The following is a 25318-nucleotide window of genomic DNA, read 5'->3' as shown; positions in this document are numbered from 1 at the left end:
ACAGAAATTCTTTAGTTTATCTATAATTGGATAGAATAGACAGCAGAGACGATAAGGAAATCTGTTTCTTTCCTTTGTTGTCAAGTACTAAGTGTGTTTTTCTTGGCTTCATTAGACCTATGCAGATAAATGATGTTTTGCTTCTGTGTGGTTTCAAACTATCACCAACAAAAAGAAATTTGAGGTAATTTATTTAAAAAAAAAAAATAATTTACCCCAAATTAAATACTTGGCTTCAGCTTTGTAGGGTAACTTCTCTTTATAATCTTTTTAATAGAACTGGAGGAAACATTTAAATGAAAGCATCATTTTGAATTATATTTTCTTTAAAAAGTCACATTGAAAAGTGTAATGTTTAGAGACTTTTTTTTTTCTTGTCAAGATTAATAAACCAGCAGACCTGCCGCTAATTTAAGTGGAAAATGTTACCTCCCCTTGCTCCGCAGAGCTCGAGTTTTGTGGTCCTTGTGAGAGGTACAATCCTCTTACTTCCCAGCTGACGTAGGATATATTCTGGGAGGGGCTGTGCATTTTTGCACTCATGTTAACGTGAGCAGAGGCGTTCAGCATCCTCCCCTACCTCCAGGGCAAACCACTGGCCACAGAATGCAAACTGAGGACACATATTAGCAAAACCACTACTGATGTTTATCAGCGCACCGGACAACTTAAGGTAAAAATGAAGCAAATAAGGAAAGAGAGAAAGAAAAGAAAGGGTTTTATCCTTGAAATATTAATTTCAAGAGAAGCAGAAGGTACGCCTTCCCCCCGCCCCAAGATAACTGAGGTCAAATCCAGTATGTTATCATGGAAATGTAACAGCATCTTTGTAAATAAATGAAATCTCGGAAAACAGTACAAGTAGCATTAAGTAATTGGAATTTTTTAGGTGTTACCCATCAACTACAATTAAGTGGTGTTTTACACTGAAGGTGCATGACACACTGAAGCCAGTGTGAATCGGCTGAAGACCAGGTGCTGGCAGCGTAGCTGTGCCAGTTTACGTCAGCTCAATAGAATGGTGTCATTTACACCATGAAGGGAGAGCAAAGGACGTGACCCTGTCTCTACCCATGTCTCTTTAGGTATTTTTGCACCTTTTCTCTTTTTTTTTTTTTAAACTGCTAGTGCACATTCATGGGAAATACATGCGGCTCTAATTTTAATACAATAATAAAGTAAACATCCAGATCTCTTTAAAAACTACAAATTAACAAACAGCCATACCCATAGGATGTTTGCAGAACAGACTATACCAACATACATGAGGACCTGAAAGAGAAATTGGTTGGAAAGTGAAAAGAAATTGAATTTCACTGGACTTTCTCCCAGAAAGTAAACAAACAAGGAAAAGGGGAACAGGAGGCAGAAATAATGGTGTTGAAAACCAGTAACTCTTAAACACCAGAGCTGTTATTGACACCGAAGGGGAAACACTTCTCATGGGACTATTTTTTATCCAGACGGTGTCTGTTTAATGGGAGGAAAGAGAAAGCTGAGGTTGGGGAGCGCCAAGGAGCTGGGATGTGTTAAGGAAAGAGTTAAGGCTGGAGTCACCCTCTCTGAAGTGCTCTGTGATGCTGTGCAGCGTTTCAGCCCCCAGAGCCTTCCTCCTCCTCCTCCCTCCCTGTGTCAGAGTGGGGAGGAGGCGGGTTCTGCTGAGCTGTTAAATCCTGAGTGAAGTTTCCCCCATTTCCAGTGGCCACCGTTGTCTGAGGCCGGTTCAGAGCAGGGTTGGGGTTACCCTGACATTTCTGGGACCGTGGCCAGCCAAGAAGGGAAAGAGAAGAAAAGACGAGTCTTTTACCGTTTGCTTTTGTTGAAGTGTGGAGAAAGGGGAAAGGGAAGTGTCCTTTTTTTTTCCAGCATCACATTCCTGTGTTTTTCTTCAGCCTGGAAAATATATTAATGCTGGTGCTTTCCTCTCTGGAAACAAAGGAGCTAAACGGAACTGAGGAAGCAAGAAGTGGGAAGGAAGCTTGGGAAGTTTAAAAGAGAGAGACTCGGAATAGCTGGGATTTCCCTTTTCTTAAATGAAATCCCTGCCTGTGTGGGTAACCGGTAGAGCAAAAAGCCAGACCTGCAGGTAAATGGAGAAGCAGAGATCCCAAAGGAAATTTCCGCTAACTTCATCCCGCTTGTCAAGAAGGTGAAGAAGAAAGAAAGTTAAAAGATACACAGAGAGACGGACAGGCTCTGGGACCTGTTGGGCAGTGTAAAGATAAATCACTGGGCAGCAGCAAAGCTGTATGGCATTGGTCTCCTTTTAAAGGAAAAAGACGTGAAACCTCGTCTCTGGAAGGGGAACTTCCCTGAGAGTGTAAGTCTCAAGTCAAATTCTTGGCTTTCTGCTCTACGTACTGGACCCTTTCTCTGTGCGTGTTTGCATGTGTGTATGTGAGAGCGTGAGAGAGACAGAGAGAGAGAAGGATGCAGATCACAGTGTCCATTTGGTTAGACAGAGTCATGTTACAGACGGATGATCTCATTTTTGCATGAAATGATCCATTTTGTGCTTTTCCAAAAATAACTGTAAACTACAAAGCCACCAGGGCAGGACTGAGGGGTAACCAGCACTTTGAAATCACAAAAACTAGCCAGCCTGCGCTCTGCTTTTTTTATCCCTTGTGCAAGATACCATCATGCTGTTAACATCTAACTTTTTCTCTTTCTCCTCCTCCCTGCAAGCGGATTGCACAATGAACTGGAGGCCAGCTCTCAGCTTAGCCCTGCTGTGGGCAGCGTGGCTTGTGTGCGGCTCTGAGAAGACGGGGAGGCTACCGGAGAGAGGGAGCCATGGAGTTAGGAAAGTGCCCCTGGCTTACAGGGCTCCAAGCAGCCTCCTGAGAAGGTCTGGAGCATCCCTGAGGATTTCAAGCCCGAATCCCCAACACCCCGTCACCAAGAGGGATTCTTCAGCACCTCCGAAGGCACCTGCCAATCTCCTGCAAGGGGAAGTGCGTTCCCAGGCCAGGAGCACGGGGACCAGAATGAGACGGGTACAGAGACTGACAGCTGCAGCCAAATACTCCAAGTCCGAGATGATAAAGGATGAAGGGATATCCTCTGCCTCACAGTCACGAGTGGTACGTTTCCCCTCGGGGTCAAGTTCTCCCAATGTCCTGGCCAGCTTTGCTGGAAAAAATCGGGTGTGGGTCATTTCTGCCCCCCATGCCTCTGAGGGCTACTACCGGCTCATGATGAGCCTGCTGAAAAACGATGTTTACTGTGAACTGGCTGAGAGGCACATCCAGCAGATTGTGTTGTTCCATGAAGAAGGGGAAGAAGGGGGAAAAGTCAGAAGGATAACCAACGAAGGAAAAATCCTGGAGCAGCCACTAGATCCTGCCCTCATACCTAAGCTCATGAGCTTTCTGAAACTGGAGAAGGGGAAATTTGGCATGGTGCTGTTGAAGAAAACTCTGCAGGTGGAGGAAAGGTATCCTTATCCAGTCAGGCTAGAGGCCATGTACGAAGTTATTGATCAGAGCCCCATGAGAAAAATTGAGAAGATGAGGCAGAAGGGCTTCATCCAGACTTGCAAAGCAGCTGGGGTGGAGGGACAAGTGGTTGAGGAAGGCAATAACGGGGGCAGCACCCAGCCTACCCCTAGCAGCGGACATGTCCAGGTGTCAGCAAGGAAGGAGGAGTCAAGGAGGAGCAATAATCAGCCAACAAGGATCAAAACAGTGAGGAAACCAATGACAACCACGGTGGCCACTCCTCTGCCTACAGTAAGGACCACTACCCTCCCTCCCACGACCACAACTACCCGTGCCACCACCCGCGCGGTGACAACAGCAAGCCGGTCTACGACAACAACTACACCCCTCCCCACCACGCAGAGGACCTGGACCACAAAATCACATTCCACCACAGAGTACCACAGGCTGCCAGTAGCCCCCGATGCCACCACGCCACGACTCACAGCCTCTGAAGATTTCTACTCTCCTGTGTGGAAGGCAAACCGCAGGGACCGGCAGCGTGGCCACCCAGAGAAACACCCGGCAGCCACACGGAAACCAAGCAAAGCTGCTCGCTATGACAGTTTCACAGAAGTCCCAACAGCTCCCTCTGTGCACTATACAAAGGCAAATGTGGGTAGATTTAAAGATAACCGAACAGACAGGAAGGACTATAACCATAGGGACCTGAATGTCACACCAGGGCAACACAAACCAACTAAGACTAAACCACCAAAAAAGAAGGCCCAAGAAAAGATACTGAGCAATGAATACGAAGATAAATATGACCCGAGCAAGCCTGCTAGTTCCCATTTAGAGGAAGAGATTGCAGTGGGAAATATTCCTCCAAAGAAAGGAAAAGAATCAAAGAAGCATGAGCGAATGGAGAAACCTGAGAAGGAGAAGAAGAAGAAGAAGGACAGACCTGACAAGCTGCAGAAGAGCGAGAAGCAGTCCAAGAAAGACAAAGCTGAGAAAAAGAGCAAGCAGGACAAAGACCGTAGCAAGAAGAACAAGAAGGGGAGCAGGACTGAGAATGAGGATTTCCCCAAGCCCAACAAGAAGCCTTTCCTACAGCCTCCCAGGAAATCGGTGATTGACCTCCTGGAATATTTTGAAGGCAAAAGGCGGCTCATTGTAAGTAACTCATTCATCTGAATCTTACTATGTCAATGAAGTCATATCTCCCTCCTAGTAGGAATATGCGTAACAGAAAGTTTATGATGGTTTTGTATTATTCTTTTTTGGTGCTTTTGTTTAAGAGGTAAAATTTCCAGACCCAAACAATCATTTCCAACAGGGAAGGTTTCGCGGCCTCATGCCGGAAATCCTACATGCAGTATGAACATCAGTCAGCCAGGAATTAGGCTAAAACCTCATCCCAGTCACTTCCATGAGCCATCAGATTATTTTGTTTCCAGTGGATATGTAGGTGTCAGGATCTGTATAGTTATGATCGATCAAACGAAGTTCCAGTGTGGATTACATCCCTTCATCGCTTTGGGTACTGGCCAACGTTACCACATTTCGATGCTCAGCATGTCCTGCCAGCTGGCACACCGGTTTTATATTGGTGCTGGTGTCCTAAAACTGGAAGCAAGCCAGGTGGCTTGGCAGTACTAGTGCATGTCTGACTGAGGATATGCACAAAGGCATATGATCAGATGCCCCGAGGTAGGATTGTTACATTTGCTATTCTTTCTGATGGGAATTTGGCATTCAAATCTCCTAGGCATCTTCAGAGATCCCGTGCAAACTTTATTTTGTTTTGGTTTTTTCCCCTGCTGTTTTTATTAAACTATAACACTATGGTAAGTTTTCAAGTCTGAGAAACTCAGCATGGTCTGGAGTTACTTATCCCAGGGTTTAATAGTGTTGTATGTTTTTCCAACTACTTATCTAAAAAAACACTTCACCTGGGACAGGAAACAGTTTTAGCTGTAGTACAAATGTTTTTTCTGGCAGATGGCACATACCCTGAAAGGTACACTTGGAAAAACAGTTCTTTAAAAATATTATTGTGGGAGCTGGTTGCTTGCAATTATTCCACTGTAAGCCGGCCTGTTTCACAGTTACTGTCCAATAGTCAGTGTCACAAACATAACTTTGACTTTCATGCCCCATATTCCAATACAAATAGCTAAGATGCCAAACTAAGATTTCAACCATTGGAATTTAATTAACGGTTCTACTGATGATTCACGGACCTGAGCAGAAGCCAACTTTCTTCTCCCCCTCCCCGTTCTTCCAGCTGTAGGGGCTGTGCGGAGCGAGCAGACTTGCATTCCCCAACATGATGGAAATGGAAAAGAGCCACATAGTTGAAAATTTTGAACTTGATTGAATGTTGCAAATAATGCCTATTAGTTACTTGTTAACTAACAGTTAATCAAATCAAAAGTTCAGAGAGAGAAACTGCACAGAAGTTTGGGATCTTTGAAACTTAGTCATCTATCTCAATGTTGTGGCTTCCAAAATATGTGCAGCATCAGGACAAATAAAAACAAATTTCAAAAAAGAGCCAAAAGCAGAGCTCACAGATGTCAGGCTGCTAATTCATTACACTAACACAGTCCTGGCAACTTAAATACTGGTCTGAAATTTGAACCTTCTGATACTAGGCCATCTCTCAGCTGGATCTCCAAGAAGAGAGTTGCACAATCTCAGGCTGTCAAGCCAGAACTCACTGAAGACAAATGATTATGCCACGCTGCACTTCACTTTTCCAGTATCTAATACCATCCGCAGCCTGCTTGCTCTGAAGTTTCTTGGAGAATAGGTTTGATTTGGTCATTAGTAAAAGCAGTGGCCGAACTCTACTATCTCTTTGCCGCTCAGGGCACATGTGGAAAACAAAGAACTTCTCAAGTTTCTTTGAATCCACACACATGCCTATTTGCATCCCTTCCTATCAAACTCTTTAGCTCCCTTAGGGTCAGTCCTTCCAGCTAGATGAAGTCTGCCATTCATGAGTCTTCAAACTCCCCCTCTAGAGAATTTGCCCACACTGCTGAGAAACTACCCGAGTTATTCCCCATTGCTTTGCTAAACTTTTGTCTTTCAGACACTTTAATAGACTGGCTCCCAAGGACGTTGTTTCAGTCCTCTCCCAAAAGTCTTTTGAGAGAGACGTGGGCTTTTAAGTCCTACACATCATTAAGGATTTCAGATTGCAGATTTCAGTGTGAATTTCAAACATCCAGAATTTTGAACTCTATTCTGGGTAAAGTTCAGTTAATGACAAATATAGGACCCAGCTGCCGAAACTGAAAAAATGTATGGGTTTTGAGTCCTGCTGCCCCACCTCTCCATAGCGGAGCTTTTACTGCAGTCTTACTAATGTTGAGAAGTCTTGGCTCAGTGAGTTTGGGTTTTTTGTTTGTTTTTCTGTGGTGACGAAATGCAGACTGACAGAATATATAACACTCCATTTATATGCACATGCACATATACACACATACACACATGTGCATGCAAATGCAGATAGATACTGTGTATATCTGGGTTAAAACTGCCTGGGTTAAAACAGTCCTAGCACAAAGCTTTGATTTAAAGTTTGCTTTGCCTCTTAAATGTTCCCTGCTTTTTTCTACAAGGTTTGATGAAGTAGATAAAATTCAGACTTGACTGTGCATTCCTGCTTACGGTCTCTGAAACTAGGAGGACAATACAAACCAATGGTCTGGTTTTGATCTCAGCCCTCAAATCCTTTTCATGATCCTGTTTTCATTTGAAGCATTTCTATGCAATTTAAAAGCATGTTACATGTTACGGCCCAGAAATCAAATCCTCTTTGCGTCTGACTCTCATTCACCTTCATGTCCCAATGCTGTAGTCATGCCAGGGGGCCTTTGCATAAATGAGAATCAGATCTTATAAGCCCAGAAATGCCTCTTACATTTCAGTACACTGATGAACTGGATTTATAAGGAGTATATCGTAAAAATTGGCCTCCAGGCCGTACAAACTTAAGAAGGCAGCTAAAAGATGACTGCACCTGTTACAGGCTAAAGCATAAATTTGCAATTGAAGGATTCTGGTGATTATTTATGACCTTAAACCATAAAATTTGGATCCAGATTCCAACTCCCTTTGTGTTTGGGGGATCAGTGGCAGATGCTTGAGCGCAGTTCACTGCTGCCAGTTAGAATGATCACATTGCTAGAGCTGCGGCATTCCTCTCCACCTTCTGCTGCATAGGACCACTGCTTGTTGCTACGCACACACCTTCCCTGGAATATTTGCATCTCAGTCCCTGTTGAAGGATCTCAGTTCTGTGCTTTAAACTTTTAAGAGTTAAATCTTTGCAATTGTTAGGAGGCTTTGAAACACGTACTATAAGCTGTAGAGATTTTTATACTTTTGTTGTTGTAATTGCTTCTCCTCCTGCTCTTCCCCCATAGCCATGCCTTCCCAGCAAATATAAGTCCCGTAAGACATCGAAGTGGCTTAGAACAAACAAAAGCTAAATCAGCAATTTTCAGCTGAGGTCACAGTGGCCATCACAAGTCTTCGGGGTCTTCTTATATGGCCATCAGTTACATAAGTATTCATGTAGCCCTAGTTGTACTCACCCCTTGACAGTTAAAACAGCCACCGGGAGCCCTGCCTGGACCATGGGATGAGGCCAGAGCGGCTACCATGTTCCCAGTGCTCCCACTGTAAGTGAGTAGGGGGAATCCTAGATTCATGGCACCACTGAAGGCTGTGAGGGAGACCTGGCGGGACTGGCAGGGCAAGGGTTAATAGGAGAGTACCTGGTTTTCTGTAAAATCCAGTGCCATTTCTTCTATCCGTACTGTGGAGAGGCAGCGGAGGAGCTGGTGCCACCAGCTGGCCGTGCTTCCTAAGGTTGTCCTGTGGCTGGTTGAACACCTTTGGGTCAGGCCTGGGCCTAAAAGTACACTCCAACCACAAAGAAATAAAATAAGGCTACAGAGCTGTCAACAGCTCTATGGAAAAGAAACCCCAGTTTGCAGAAAGTGACTAGTTCTCCTTCGGTAAAATACTTATCTGCTTCATTCCTTATACTAAACAAGCTCTTTTGTCTCTGCCACCAACCAGCTGATCACGACCCCCAAGGCGGACAACACCATGTATGTACAGCAGCGAGACGAGTATCTGGAAAGCTTCTGCAAGATGGCAACAAGGAAGATCTCAGTCATTACAATTTTTGGCACCATGAACAACAGCAGCATGAAAATTGACCACTTCCAGCTAGGTTCTTTTTCTTTAAATAATTTCTTTCCATTTCATGGGCACAATATAGACAGTAAAGGGAGAAATCTCCCCAGCTTGGGTCAAGATCTAAGCAAGATCATTTGTTGTGGTCCAGTTGCACTTTTGAATCCATTCCTCCTCCTTCCATGCCAACTACACCCTTTTTGAATTTACATAAGTGTCTCTGGTATTTTCCATGTTTAGGCTTCTAGGGCTATAACTTGAGCACCTTCAGCTTTCTTTGTGGGCATTCTTAAAGCCAGTAAAACGGTGAAACACTGAAAAGGCAGAAAAATGTGATGAGGGCATGGGACAGAAAGAGGAAATTAGGCTCAGCTCTACTAATATCTTGAACACCAACCTCACTGTCTAACCGAACAGCTGCCCTCATACAATGCCCCCCTGCCCTTGGTTTCTGCAGGACATCAGCCATGGGTGGCTAGATACTGGCTAGCACAATTTAAACACTGCTTAAAGAAACTGGCTGTTGTCATGAAGGAGAGGAGATTGGGGACAGGAAATGCTGAAGGGAACTGTTTGAAATTATATTCAAAACTTGGCCCAAGTTAATCCTGTTTTGAAGTTCCAACATCATTATCTCCCCGCTCTGCCATATAACATTTTCTCATGCCTTTGCACTCCTCACAAGGTCATAGAAAAAGCTTCATTTTTCAGGGGCACCCACTGGCTAAACCCAGGACGGAGAGAAGCATGCTAGTTAGACCCCTTGGTGCGAGTTCCTTTCCTTCCCAGGATCAGCTTTCCTAGGCTTAAGAGTGATTTTGATATGTTCACAAAGTGAGTATTCTCCTCCACAGTAAGGAGCATTTTTACCTCTGTACTGGTAAACAGATATTAATTTAGAAGTTTTCAACCATAGCCTCTAAGTTTGGACAACCTTACAAATTTGCACCAGCATACCTGATACTAAAAGGTTTACCATTTGAAGTCCTATCACCTCTACCCGTAAAGCAAGATACCCATCAGTGTGACTGCTTATTGCTGGCTAAAGAGGTTCATCTCACTGAAGCCGGAGGTTTTGGAGGCACTATAAATCAGGCTATGAAGGACTTGAAAAGTAGCTCATTCAGCCTTCTTTACATACAGAGTTCCCGTATCGATGGGTGACACTGGGCAGCCACCTCTCTTAGGCAGCTTTGAAACAACTGGTGTCAGTGTTCAGGTCCTGGGGAAGGACCCACCAAAGTCAGTGAGAACATTTCCTTTTGTAACAGTAGGGTTTGGACAAAGACTTCAGGTCCCAGTCCAGCAAAGCACTTAAGCTTAGGTGTCTCTTGAATCATGTAAACAATCTCATGGCTGTCTGTGTCTAAAGGTTAACACCACCATGAATGCTTTGCTGGACGAAGGCAAAGTAATAGTATAAAAGCTGCTAGTTTTGCTTACAAGTCCACCACATCTTTCCTCTGGAATTTCATCTGGTTTTACCAGACCTTGGGAAGAGATGTGTGATGGAACAGAAAGCTCAGGACCACACCAGCTCCAGGGTATCTCAAGTCTGGTATACAACAGACCAGAAGATCCCAGATTTATGTCTGGCTTCCAGCTGTGCCTCTACTACTCTCAGAGGCAGAGGACCTAGCGGGGTTCAGGAACCTTGTGTCCCTGAATGACAGCGAGTCACAAATCCTGCCAGACTGTCCATTTGTGCACCTCCTTGACAAATCTGAAGCAGTACAGGATTTTCCACATCAGGCCAAGGTTACTGAAGGTCACTTTTTGTGTACCTAGACCCATCTGCCTGTCAGTGGACTGTTTAGGATTATATTTAGCTCCAGTCTGGCTAATAAACAGACATTCACTCTGACATAGACCATACTCTTTCAGCCCGTTCCAAACTTAACCTACACTCAACTTTTCCCAAACCACACATGTGTATATAACAGCTGAACTCTCACAGGAGGAATTAACTTGTTGAAGAAAAGCAGGAGACTTAGAAGGGTGTAAGTTAAACTTTACATGAAGTTCACCTTCCATTTTTGCCCATAACACCAAATCCTGAGGTTTTTTTAAAGTTTAAATAATTCAAACTTCTTTCTATTCTACCTCCCCTTCTCCTCTACCCTTCCTACTTGCATGGCCTCTTCATGGCTCTCTTGGTCAGCACCAGAGGCAGCAAAAGCTCCTCAGAAACATATTGTTAACAGTATTTATGCTGTGAGAAGCCTTAGCACCCAGCATGATGAGGTCTACTTGTAGTGCTGCACCTTGGGACTGAGGTACAAATGACAACAACAGAAAAGTCCACAGAAAAGACTTTTCACTTAAAATTTCAAACACATTTAGAAGTAGTGAATGAAAGAGAGCTCATGAACACTGTTTGGCCAAGATCAGCTCGTACTGAAACCAAAGAGCGTTTCCCAGTTTCCCACTGAAATGACACAAAAGCCGAGTGTCACTGTAGAGGTCTTCTCTTCACCCTGAGTTAGCCATGTGGTCTCTTTTCCCCAACTCATGGGAACAGGGCTTTAGTCAACTAAACACCAGCCCCAGGCTCCCTACCTTACCATCAAAGCCAATACTCAATCTATTAGGCCACTGTACTGCTACAATAAACTGCTGAACTTCTTTGCAACCTCATTTGAATTATTTGTAAAGACTAATTCATCTTCCCAGCCTGTCTAGCTGTGAAAGATGTATGGAGAAAAGCTTCCACACTCCTTCAGTGACCTCTCTAGAAAGAGCAAAGAGAGCGAGGACTTTGCAGGTAGCAGCAGACAGTCTCAACTCCCATTGTTCTTCATGCTGATCCCAGATGTCCTTTATGAGGTGGAGGTCAGGGGCAAGTAGTGAATTGGAAAGAGGCGATTAGATTAACTTCTTTTTTTTTCTCCCCAGAATCACTTCCAAGTGATTCCAGCCTTTGTGGCATTATTTTTTTTCCCCTGAAACATTTTTCTGTATCACTCTTGTCATTAATTTTCTTCTTTACATTGTAAGTTTTGAAAGAAAATCTCCTAACAATGAAACTCTAAAGCGCTATCTTCATGCTGATATCTACAGCTTTTAAAGCAGAGAAGTGCCATGGGTCAGTTGGTCTGAGGTACTGCACCATAGAGGTGTTTTCCATCGCATTTCACACTAATGCATTTTGCATTATTCTACCTTCATATAGGCCAATGAGATAGTTTTTGCTTTTGTAGGGAATTGTTTGCCGGCATAAGTATGAATTTTTGGTCTATGTTTTAATGGTCATGCTTACCCTTAGTAACACGTAAATCTCACTTATGAAGCATTGATGCATGATTTACTTATGTTTTACAAAGTGAATAACCAACTAGCACATCCAGCAACCCATCCAATGGGGAATTTATAACGCCTATAATTCTTTACAAAACTTTCAACTGAGGTACATATAACCATGTAAAACCATATAAATTACATCTATAGCTTGATTAGTATAACCAAATTTTAACATTTGCAGACTTGGGGTTTTTTTTTCTGTAAGAAGCAGGTCCAAGATGTGAAACCTAAAGGTCAGGTTCTCATTCAGACATTTTCCCAAAGTTTTAATTCAGAAGTTTCATTCAGTCTACTACACAGATTGGACCTACTGCAGGATTTGAATCAGATCAGTATGCTCCCTAAAGGCTATGGATGTTTAGAAAATTATTTAAAATGCCTTATTATATAATGAATCAAATCTTTTTTGTTGCTGTGTACTCAACTCCCCCTGTGGAGCAGGGGGCTGGAAAGTTGTACCTGTGGATTCTAGCTCTTGATCAGCTGTCGCATCTCTGTTTGACTTCAGGCAGGTCACTTAAGCCGTGGCGGGGATTTCTAAGTGAGGATATGAATATTCATATTCATAGTGGTGTCACAGGGCATAAGCAGGTAACGTTTGCAGAGAGCTTGTTGGTGCCCAGGTGACATTTCACTTTGTGTGTGATTTAGCCTGCCTTTAGCTTTCCAGGCTCACAGTTGCATACGAAGGCCTGTTCCAGCATTGTCGCAGTTGTATAGCGCTGTGCTGGATGCTACAGCTGAGGCTGAGCTGATGACACGGAGGCTTTCAGGACTTGGCCCTAACACACCCTGGTTCTAGGGGAAGTAAGGAACCTCAGTACCTCCACAGGCTTCTCTTGTACATGCTTCAAATCTCTATCTTCAGAGGTCTTTTTCTCCTCAAGCGTTTCTGAATGTTTTCTTAGGGTAGAGCTGTGAGCAGGTACAAATCATTCTCAAAATTAAGTTTTTTCCTGTCAGGGTACTAGAATGGGAAATGAACATCAGCAAGCAGATGGAGGAGGAGTGCCACAGCAGGATATATAGAGAGAGCTGAAGAACTAAGACTGCAGTATTCAAGACACATTAAACAGTTTCTGGTTTCTTGTAGTCACTAAACCTTCCATGTAATTTTTTAAGACTGGAAAGGTTAACTCTAGCGTCCTGGCCAACCTCAAGCTGTTCTAGCTATATTTTACTGACCCAAATTCTCTATGCTGTTTCATTTGGATATGGCACTTTCCAGCTCTGTCCTGAATTGTTGAACAGTTTCTATTTTCTATTCCAGAAGTGGCTGCATTTCAGGAGCTGGTGAAATGATTAGTACATGCGTATACATGTATAAGCATATTGAAAAAATCTAAAAGATCTTTCCAAGAAAGAGCAGGCAACCAAGATTTTTCAAAAGCAAGTAGAAATATTGAATACTGAAGTGCATGTGCCCTAGGATAGACTGATTTTCAAAAAATACTGGGGTTGAAAACTGGACAGTTAAAAGCCAGTGCCATACTGATGGTTTTTAATTTCTTGCCTATGCAGCAGGAAGAGAGCTGCTGGGAAATGAATTTCCCCCTTTCTTTCAAGGTGAAATTAAAGGCAGAGTGCTGCGTGGTTCCATGACTATTTTTATTTCTCTTTTGTCTCACATTAAGATAACGAAAAGCCCATGAAAGTGATAGAAGATGAAGATCTTGTGGACCAGCAGCTCATCAGTGAGTTGAGGAAAGAGTACGGGATGACCTACAATGACTTCTTCATGGTGCTGACGGACACTGACATGAAGGTCAAGGTGAGTGTTTTGACTCTTTGAAAGAAAAGGCATTGGAAAAATAAGAAAAAATTGAAAAATTTTAGGAAATTACACTACAGGCTTGCATGTGGGGCACACAAGAGACTGATGCAGGACTTGGCCATCGCTGGAGGACAAGAAAAAGGACAGTAAGAGAAATTTTCAGGAATTAGGTAGTTATCCTCATTTTCTGCAGTTAGGGGATTTCAGGAATTGTGGATTTCTGCTGGTATGGTGAGCTGACACCATAGGAAAAGTACCCCCCACTGGCAGGGGGTTTAATGTAGTACCCGGCATTCTAAGCCACACAGTTTGGCCGCTCAACAGGATGACAGCACAATGCATAGAGGCATTGCTCTAGCTGAATGGCCTTACAAAAGGATATAATGACAATTTGTTGCCTGCAATGGCCTGGCCTTATCACTTTGGGCAAATACTGAATATATGCCACTTCCAAAGAGCAGCCTGACTGCAAAACCAGTAATATTTTCCATAGTTTCTAATCTGTTTTAGGCCTTGTTACCCATGTGTAAATAGGAATACTTGAATCTCTATATATCCTACAGCACTGCGAGACGTGCAGAAAGACTGCTAATATGTGCATCCTTTTATCCATCTGTTCTTTTTTCTTAACAGCAATACTATGAAGTACCCATAGCAATGAAGTCTGTGTTTGATTTGATTGACACCTTCCAGTCACGAATTAAAGACATGGAAAGACAGAAAAAAGAGGGCATTGTCTGCAAAGAAGATAAGAAGCAATCCCTTGAGAGCTTCTTATCCAGGTATTACTTTCTGTTCTTATCTACTGCTAGTTCTAATAATTATTGTCTTATTGGAAAAATACCCATCCAACTATTTCTGTTAAGCAAATACAGAGATATAGCCATAGCTACATGCAGTCTTGTACAGAGCACTGAAGTCAGGATGCATATTGTGTTTCCTGACTGACTGCACATTCTTTGGACACTAACTTTCTGTACCTCAGTACCCCCATCATGACATAGAGATAATAACACTGATTTGCATTAGAAGAGAAAATAAGGATTAATCACAGATGTTAGCTCAGTATTTTGAATGTATGAAGCAGTGTTTATGTGTTTCAATCATCAACCATCACAATCTCATTAATCCCATTCTAATCCCTTCCATGTAGCTCAAATCAGTAATTAATTCTCTGTAACTTCCTTCTCATCCTCCTCGAGATAACAGTTGGTGTTTGCCAGTATTAGTCATGCATATTATTAAAGGTCTTACAGATGCCTCTTGCAAAATGTTTTAGAGACCTTCTGCAGAAAGACAGTTTTGTTTATGTAATCTCTATATGCCGTGTTACTGCTCTACCTGCGAGACCTAAATTCCAGGCAATAAACATGTCTGCACTGTGGGAATTCAGATCTGCAGAAGAGCTGTGCAGCTATAGCCCTCTCTGTTACAGGATAATATACATGAAATTAGGGCTACCCCATCACTCTAGGCTTTACCTGTTACTACTTCATCCTCCTCACTACTATCAGAATCCATAGGAATACACTGTTAATGCCAGATGGCTATAAAAATAACTGAGGCAGCGTGATGAATTATGACTTGAGGGGGAAAGGAGCAACAGGTAAATGAGTAGGTTGTTGGTTCATAAACATTTTAAAATTCGATGGCCACTTTAACAGAAAGAGAACCTTTAACAAGATGCACCCCACGCACCTCACCACCTCCTGTTTAGGTCTCAGTGATTCATCCTCAAGACCACCAAGAAGAACCACAGTTTGGCAACAGCTGCCCAACATGAGAAAGAGCTTGTATGCTGGAAAGTGACAGGCCCCAAATCCTTCTTTGCTTGCAAACAGCCCTAATAATAAACACGCATTAGAAAAACAGGCAGGAAAAAAGCAGAATGTTACATCTACAAACAGAACTGCTGCTGTAAAGAATGCGTTTGCTGTCTGTGAAACAAGCATCAGGCTTTAAATATCGAGTGGACTTCAACCAGCCACATTAACTGGTCAGATTCCCAGCAAGATTCATTCCAGCTTTGTCTGAGATTATCTTCCCAGCTGAACAAGAGTCCTGGCATCATCTCCCTGGTGTTGCTCATGGGGGAGGTCAGTTATAATAATGCAAATATTGTTCTTAAAAAGCCTGGCTGGTGTGAAAGGAGACCATGAGAGCCAGAGCTGGATTGAGTAATGCTTAAAAGCCACATGTATCAGGAGAAGATCCTTGAGTTTGTGGGGGGGAATCCCCCTGTAACACCAAGACACTGGCTGTGCTGCTCTCTGGGCTCACACACAAGAATGGGATGCAAAATAGGTAGAAGACGAAGAAAGGATGCACACAGAGAAGGGTCTGGCAGATTTGTCAGGTCAGGAGTATTGGCCTGTGGCTTCTGATGTCAGAAATAAGGCATAAATCTGTACATTAGTGATGGCAAACTAGCAGCTGTGAAGGACCAACTTAATTAATTTCTGGGCAAGATGTAGCCCCAGAGAAGCACTCCAGGTACAGGGATTGCCTGGGGCAAGGGGATAAACAGCTTGAGTGGCTTTCAACCCTTTTCAGCTCTGTGCATCTCCAAAGAAGATAATCAAAAAACCAGAAGGGAATTACAGTATCTTAAAGCAGCTCACAGATAAGATTCCATCCTGATTTATGCCCTAGACAAAATATGATCCAATGTTTACATTCTAGGTCATTGTTTATACGTAGCCAGGTGCTTTTGCTATACAAAATATCATAAAGATTATTTTTTCCCCATTTTCAGAATAACACAAAATTTCCCCCCTTTCCTTCACATCACGTGTCTTAATGCTTCTCATTCCAATTCGCATACCTGTATACACACGCCCATGTCTCTGCTGTTCCTCCTGGGCAAGATTAAAATTGGGGAGCTTTGCTTTTCAAGGATTTACTTTTTTAATTCTAAAAATACACACAGTTATCAGTTGGTCAACAAGACAAAGACATCATCATCCCCTGTTCTTTCAGCAGCTTCTTCTGTGACTTTGAGCATGTTCCACTATATTTTCTGCTTCTCTCAAGTGGAACAGAATTGACCCATTACATTAGCCTTTATTTTGAGATCTTCACATGGTGCTGCAGAAAGGCAGGCTATTATTATAACAGAGTAACATCTGCATCCATTTAAAAGATCATTTCCTGCTATATAAATATCCCTGCAGCTTTGCAAATTCCTTTAAATCTGATTTATTTAGGTTTAATGGAGAAGTACCTTTATTCAAAAAAGGGGTTGTTTGGAGAGTATTAAAAACCCCTATAGTTAGAATCTTTAAAGGTTTCAAGTGTCCTTATGGCACTGCCTTTCTTCGAGAGGACAACGGAAGGTGCTCCTTGTGCAAAAGTTTGGTTAGATGGGGCATCCCATATTAAAGAAAAATCAAAGATTTATCTTATTGCCCCATGCATGCCTTATATAGCCACAGGCTCACACAGCCACACACATACAAACAAGCTCAGATTTAAAGCCACGTTAAAGGTATTTTGAGCAAGTGTGGTAAAGAAGAAAAAGAGGTCAGTGAGTATTTACACAGAAGTAAGAGTTATGTCTGAAATGAAGATACACCCTAATTCTCAGACAGCCCTTGGACTGCAAAATAACTGTACACTTCCAGCAGTGGTTAATGACGTAAAAGCTAAATGTCTAGTGAGGAATTCTACAGGAATCTCTCTTTCACCTGAATATACACTTCTCAGCATTGTTGTATCTACCGAAGGGGGCTTTGAGCAAAGATTGTAAGCTTTGCAGTGTTTGTTTGGCGAAGCGGTTAAACTGCAGATGTTTCTTTGAGAGTTTTGAAGTTGTGAAATTCAAAAAAAGGCTTTATCCTCTCCCAGTGATGGATAGAACTGGGAAGATCTCCCATCCAGCTGCTACTTAGAAGTTGTGAGAGGTATGACATATCTCAGCCTACAGAGAACAGAAATGCTGAGAGGACTCGAGTCACGTGTCATGACCGTGCCCTGTCACACCCTCTTCTCTTTTCAGGTTCCGATGGAGAAGGCGGCTGGTGGTCATCTCCGCTCCCAGTGATGAGGACTGGGCTTATTCCCAGCAGCTTGCTGCTCTCAGTGGACAAGCCTGCAATTTTGGTGAGTCAAAAGAAATTACACTGTTGCTCCCCCAAACCACATCCTTCCTGGGGATGTGATGGATTCCTTTGCTCAAGTCTGAACCTAGACAGTCTGAGGAGACTGATAACTGAAAAGTTTGCTGTAGCTACTCCAAATACAAATGGAAAATATTGTTCCTAGCAGGTAGTACAGCACACCCTGACAGCTAAAATGGTTAAACAAAGTGTTCCCTGGAATCATTTGTGCGAGGCAGAAAAGCACTCCGAAGCTTCCCTTCAGGCTTGTACTTCAGGAGATCAATCGTATTTTCTTTTTCTTACTGCACAGATTAATGACATAAGTACAAGGTATCAGGGAAATGCATGGACAGCAGGTTTTTTCTTTTCCTTCCTGCTTCATTGCCAAAACCTGTAAAAATATTAATGGAAGCTGCTTTAACCCAATAAGGACCCTCCCAGCCCCCTAACTAGGTACTTAAGATCCAACTACACAGTCAGTGGAGAAAGATGGGCTCCTCCAGGAGGTACTTAAGAGCAAGACTGAGAAACACTCTTTGGTCTTTCCATTATGAAGCCCTGAGAGACTTACTCTTTAACTTAGGTTCCTAGCAATGCAAATACCACACAGGGCCTAGACTTGACTCCTACAACAGAATGAAACAGGTCTCATTCAAAAGCCACTAATTCAATACATTTCAATTATGCCTGGAGATCTGCACAGTATCACTGCTACACTGTTTATTCATAATCACTTGGCTTTCATTGAGAGCATCAGCATCATCTCATTTGCTAACTACCAAAGTAAACTGTGACACGGGACCACTGTAAAATGCTTTCTGAAGAATGGGATGTAGCCAAAACAGTTAATTCTTCCCACCCTTTGTGAGGGACAGCTTGAAGGAAATCCAGTGAGTTCCTAAAGCATTTGTCCTCAACGGGTGTTTTAACCAAGTGATATGTTTCCAAGTATCTTACCTCCAAGTTGTAAAAAGTTTCATCAAAGATTTTGTAGATCATACAGACTCATGTTACACAAACAGTTTCTACAGCCCCTAAGATGTTTCTTCAAAGCAGAGGCAACAGTCCAAGCCTCTGACCAGAACAAATGAAAGAAGTGAATGCCTCTCCTAAGCCATTCCCCGCAGTCATTTGGAGTTTAATTGTGATAGGTTGTATTGCCTCTACATACTTTGCTGCGTGTATGACAAGTAAGAGCTTTACTTGTGAACGGAACAGTGCAGAGACATTCTGAATTTGGAGAATAGCCTCTGTAATTTACTGGTGTGCTTGATGCTTGTATCCCTATGCTACAGAAACACACCAAATGCTGTCGCCCTTGGGACACTAGCAACAACTTTTATGCAACTGATATCACATTTATTCGGCACACTAGTTTAACCCCATGTTTGGGACAGGTGATGTGACTGGCAGAGACTCAGAGAAATCAGTAACTCTTCTTCCTAGAGGGCTGCTGAGGCTGGCCCCTAATTTAGCATGCACAGACCTGACTAATTAAACTGAAATCTGCCTGAGAACAAGCAGAAAGAACCAGTCAAACTCAAAACCTCCTTCATTTCCTCCACAGGTCTACGCCATATAACTATCCTCAAATTACTAGGACTTGGAGAAGATATTGGTGGCGTCTTAGAGTTGTATCCAATTAATGGTAAGTGACTGGTTCCAGCTTCTTCAGAACTACCCATGGAGGTTATTACATAGCGCTGAGTGTTTCTTTCCTGTAATTTCTTTAGAGGGATGGGTATGACTGTGTTTTTCTCTTTTGGGGTTTTCTTTTTTTAAGAAACAAAAAGACACAAAAGCAAGCCATCAGTTTTCTTGGTGTTCCTGTACTAAACATTATCTAGCTTCCTCAGGACAGAAAAGCCCAAATATCATCTGGAAGTCATCTCACATCTTTATCTCCCACCTAAACATAGTCCCAAGTACATTCCTCTCCCTGCCTTGCTGTCAAAGACAAAGGGATGTCTGTGCCTTTTACATGCTCAAGAGTTTGCAGGGCTAATAGAACCTAGACCCAGCAGCTTCTCTTATATGGGTCCCTCATTCATCTTCATAGAATGGTTTGGGCTGGAAAGGACCTTTTAAAGTTCATCTAGTCCAACCCCCCTACCATGGGCAGGGACATCTTTCACTAGATCAGGTTGCTCAAAGACCCATCCAACCTGACCTTGAACACTTCCAGTGATGGGGCATCCACAACTTCTGTGGGCAACCTGTTCCAGTGTCTCACCACCCTCATCCTAAAAAATCTCTTCCTTATATTCAGTCTAAATATACCCTCTTCTGGTTTAAAACCATTACCCTTTGTCCTGTCTCTATGAGCCTTGGTAAAAATCATTTCTCCATATGTCTTATAAGTGCCCTTTAAGTATTCCACTTGCACCCCAGCTTAGGAGATCTCACTGTCGGGGTACATTTCAAATGCTACAGGTTCCTCTACTACCTAATCTCAATGACCGACTCCATCAGTGGAAGGACAATGACAGGAAGCAGCTTATTTATCCCACTGCCGTTCCTACAGCTCTGTACATGAAAGCATCTTAGTCCTTCTACCGCATATAGACGTAAGTCCATGCCTAAGAAGGAATATGAACAGAGGAAGCAGATGTCGTACTTCTTCCACCAACACTCTTGCAGCCTCCACTTACTTTTCATTGAAGGACTTCATGACCTTGGTTATAGTTCCTATTTGTTAAGATCAACAGATCTTTTTTCAATTTACTTGTCTAATCTCCCTTTGAATTCACGCTAACTTCTTGCATGTGTACTCCCCCGTAAGAACCGCTACAGTTCTGCAAGGTACCTTTTATTTGTCCTGAACATGGCCCCTACAGTTTTGTTTCATACCCCTAACCTCTTGTGTGAGGAAAAAAGGTAAACATTTAATCCCTATCCATCCCTGCAGTGACATTCACAATCCTGTAAACCTCCCCCAATCCAAAGACTGCAGAGTCTTTACTTACTTGGTCATTTCTCATACAGAGTTTATTCCAAACCTGTGACCAACCTTGTTGCCTTTCTGACTTCTTCTCCCAGTTCTACCGTATTTTTTTTTTGAGGTGAGAGAACCAGAATTGCATGCAGTGTTCAAGATGCACACAAACGATAGGTTTCCACAGTGGCATAGTAATACTCATTTTTGGTTTTTATTATTTTCCTCGTGGTTTTATAACATCTGGTTTAGCTTTTGACCATTAGTGAGCACTGAACTAGCCTTTCATGAAACTCTCTTTCATAGCCCTAAGATCTCATTGCCAAGTGGTAGTGGTCAGACTTCACCCTTTCTTATGTGGAGTTAGCAAAATTTTCACCATGTGCATCATTTTACTTCAATTTGAATAAAATTTCTTCCATCATTTTATTGACCAGTCACACAGATTTACAAGGGTCTTCTGCAATGCTTCACAATCATCCCCTGCCCTTACAACACTGAGTATCTCCAAATCCTCAGTACAATTCCTCACCTCCATGCTCAAACCTTATGTGCATCATTTACAAATACATTGAACAGCACCAGTCCCAGCACAACCAACCGTGGGACTTAACTGGTGACCTCCCTCCACTCTAGGAACTGATCATTCACTCCCACCTTGGTTTTGCCTTTCAACAAAGCTATCAAAGTTCCTTTTGAAGCCTTCTGGAAATCCACATAGCCTGTATCAGCCAGACCACCCTTAGCCACCTGCTTGCTGACCTCCTTCAGAGAACCTCAACAAGTTTGTAAGGCAGGATGCCACTTTCTAAGAGTTCTGTTGCCAAGTCAACTATGTATATGTCTATGTGCGTGCATATATATATAGGTGTCCACTGATCCTAGTTGTCTTATACTTTCTACTCATTTACCCAGCACAGACTTCACACTTACAAGCCTGGAGTTCACCAGATTTGCGCTAGAACACTATTTTAAAGTGGACATGACATCTACCACATCCCATATCTCGCATATCATGACAGTTCAAGAGTAAGGCTCTCTACTGCTGTTAATGGCTGAGCAAATTCATCCTGCAATTCTTCACACTATCACACTTCAATTCCAGTGATTTCTTTCACTGTGACTGTTTTCCACATATGCCTTCTGCATTATGTGAACCAGTGACCCAAGCAGCATAGAAGCCGAAGAAGTGCATGTGCGTTGGGTGACAAAAAGGTGTGCCACACTCTAGTAACTTCAGCCTAGAGAATAAAGACAAATTTACTAAACCTAACAAAACTGTTAAAAGTACATCTTTAGTTCACAGTAGAGCAGTTTCATTTCGGAACCAGGAAATCCTGAACTTGTAAATGACAAGAATCTTACATTGCCAATTATTGGGCTGTGTCCTATCTCATGTTGCTACCTTACTTGCCTACAAACCATCATCATTGCCTAAACAAAATATCAATGCTGGTTTTATGTGATCACTTTCTAGGAAGCTCTACTGTAGACCGAGAAGATATCCCAGCTAATTTGGTGAAAGACATTAGAAATTATTTCCAAATTAGCCCAGAATATTTCTCCATGCTTCTAGTTGGGAAAGATGGAAACGTCAAATCCTGGTATCCTTCTCCAATGTGGTCTATGGCGATCGTGTATGATCTGATTGATTCCATGCAGCTTCGGCGACAGGAAATGACAATTCAGCAATCGCTCGGCATGCAGTGCCCAGATGATGAGTATGGTGGGTATGGTTACCATAGCTATCACCAGGGATACCAGGAAGGTTACCAAGATGACTACCGTCACCACGGAAGCTACCACCATGGATATCCGTACTGAAAAGAGCAACTTAGCCTCCGAGTGCCCCGCGTCTGTCTTCTAATAGCTATCCAAGCAATAGGTGGCCAGTTGCAGAAAGTCTTCCCAAGCCACCTAGATATCCATGCCTCATTCTTCCACTGTTCAATCAAGGGACTTTGGTCATTTGCCTTCTCAAAAATGCAGAAGCCTTTACAGTGAAGCAATTCAAACCAGTAGTATTGAAGCTTTAAACAATAAAGACTCCTTTATATTTTTAAACCTTTATAAACAAAGGGCATCAGCAGGTGCTGTCTGTATTAAAACCAAACAAAAAAAACCCACAGCCCCAGTTCATGAACACTACTGTAAGGCAGGACACGAACTGTCCAACAAATATTGCAATGCTCTTTTTAGTATTTTTTCCTAAGGAGAAAAAAATAGTTGGTTTTTTTTTTTTTCTAAGGACTAAAAAAATAGATGTATTTATTGGGAAGTGAGATTGCATTTTGCTCATGAAGACAAGCAAAGAATCACACTTCAGGACTCCCAGAAAAGGAAAATTTTAAGAGAGAAGCATGGGGCAGGCTCTTGAATCATAACAACAACAATAATAATAATAAAATCCTTTTGAAGTACCTTGTCTAAAAAGACAGCATCCCTTCTACAGTGCATTAACATTGTAATTAGCTGACTTTATCAATGAAAATAAGAATCTATGGCTATGGCAGGATTTGTTCCAATACAATACAATGTAAAGTTCTTAACTACAAAGCTTGCTGCATGGCCGTTTATTCTTTTAATTGGGGTCCCTGTTCTCTTACGTCCTGCCCACCTGACAGTTAAATCCAAGTTAATGAGAGCTAAGTGGAAACACCAACCATAGTTAGCATTGCCTGAAATACAGAAAACTGAAAAGCATTATTTTCATCAGAAAAAAAGGAAAAAATTCTCATTCATGTATATTTTAAATGAGTTGTAACTAGCTCTCTATAACAATGTTTTTGATTAAACTATTGCTCTAAATTTCGAATTTCCTTCTACCTCTTCTTCTCATACCCTCCCCCATGAAAAAAAAAAAAAAATCTAGACTATATGTTTATAAAACTATTCAGGAATAATTTGATCTGCTACTCAACCAGCTCTATTTCTGCCACACTTTCTGAAACGGTTTTCTCCTGTCTCATTGGTGTCTTTGGGCATCGGATCTGTTGCACCACCCTACTCCTGCTGAAGTCAGTGGCAGGAACTGCATGCATAGCCATGCTTTCAACACCATTTGGGTTAGATTTCTAAACATTAAAGACCCAGCAGAAAGATTCAGGAATTTTCTGAACTGAAAGTATCATGCAAGCCTTCATAGTGGCACGGTGGTCACTTCTAATGTTGAAGGCATGCCTGACCAGTCACATTTCTTTTTATAATCTGTGACTTGGATGCACGTGCCATGTATAGATACAGGCAACAGGGCACTCTCACTAGGTTTTGCCATCACAGCAGTAGCACAGGAATAGGGAGAAGCTACAGCTCGAAGCATGCCCCACAGTTTGAGTTTTAGCATTTCGCCAATCCTTTTTTTTTTTGGCCCAGACAAAAACAGAACTGGGTAAAGCAACAAGTTCACTCAAAACCAGATCCTTTCTTTAGAAATTCAGTCACAAAAGGTCAGACCTTGCTTCCCCTTCTGAATGTCAGAAAGGCAGACAGATGTGGAGAGGTCACAGGGCCTGGCCAGTTCTTCCTTAGCTTTACAAACCTGGTCTCCCTCTGGGGCAGGCTGCCTGCTGTACCACAAACAGAGGGTGCAGCTCCCGACTTGCCTCTCTCAGGTGACTGAAGGTAAGTGGAGGAAGGCAGGCATTTGACAGAACCATTCTGAGAGGACTGCTGCATGCAGAGAGCTTCCAAGCTCTCATTAACTACAACACTTCCACAGCTGAAAGCAGTGGACAGAGAAATTCAAAAAACCAAAGAGAAGCTATAAAAAAGAATCACAGAACTGAAAGGTTTCTGGAAGAAAATGGGAGGTCCTATAGCTCAGTTTTAGAAAACAAGTGCTTATTGCATCAGTGTATTAAGGTCAGCTGCCTAACTTTCTTTGCCTAAAGCAAAAGCAGAGGAAAGTATACCAGATGTCTAACAGCCACTTCCTGTAGAGAAAAAGAAACATCTTTGGGTGTTTTCTTTCAGGTGTTCATTTCAACTTTTCTGTAATCTTGTTTTCCATGTAACGTCTTTAAATTAAAGCCCTTTCAACTCACATTACAACTCATAGAAACTAAATGTCCTGTGCTGAGCAGGAGGAGGAGACAATTAACTTACAAAAGAGAGTACAACACCTGATCCAAATTGGTTTTCTTGGTTTGTGGTTGTTTTTTTCTGTTTGTTTTTTTTCCCCCTCTCCAGAATTCAAAGATAAGTTGTGCAAGTACCAAACCCAACCTAGGCATTCTGTGGGAGTTGCATTAAAAAGACAACTCCAAACAAGTTGTCCACTTATAAGGGAGGTTGGGATGGGCTCTTAACCAAAACCACACATTCAAATATTCATAGAATTTGAGGAAGACTCAGTATTATTGCACATTCTGGTGCTGATTCCTGCCTTCATTACAAACTGGCTCAAAATTACCAGAAACTTTTAGCAATGATTTAAAATTCTGATTTTGCAACCTGCCTCTCCCTATGGAAAACTAAAAGCAAAGCCTGAAGGAACACCAAGCCAAAAAATCCTTTCAACAACAACATATAGTTACCCTGAAGACTATAAGCATTCAGGAGC

The 25318-nt window shown here is 42.4% G+C and overlaps 1 protein-coding gene across 1 annotated transcript; it reads left to right on the top strand.

Moving 5' to 3' along the window:
• The first annotated feature begins 2175 nt into the window (after window positions 1–2175).
• On the top strand, window positions 2176–24786 carry CCDC80 (coiled-coil domain containing 80). Its single transcript, XM_009814409.2, has 8 exons — window positions 2176–2320; window positions 2689–4601; window positions 8529–8685; window positions 13583–13719; window positions 14356–14504; window positions 17720–17823; window positions 19390–19470; window positions 22235–24786. The coding sequence occupies exons 2-8, from the start codon at window positions 2700–2702 to the stop codon at window positions 22579–22581; spliced, it is 2877 nt and encodes a 958-aa protein (XP_009812711.2). The 5' UTR covers window positions 2176–2320; window positions 2689–2699; the 3' UTR covers window positions 22582–24786.
• The last annotated feature ends 532 nt before the right edge of the window (window positions 24787–25318 follow it).

The sequence above is a fragment of the Gavia stellata genome, chromosome 1 (assembly GCF_030936135.1).
Source record: "Gavia stellata isolate bGavSte3 chromosome 1, bGavSte3.hap2, whole genome shotgun sequence".
Taxonomy (NCBI): domain Eukaryota; kingdom Metazoa; phylum Chordata; class Aves; order Gaviiformes; family Gaviidae; genus Gavia; species Gavia stellata.
Note: the sequence above shows the minus strand (reverse complement) of the source record. Positions and strands in the feature narration are given on the sequence as shown.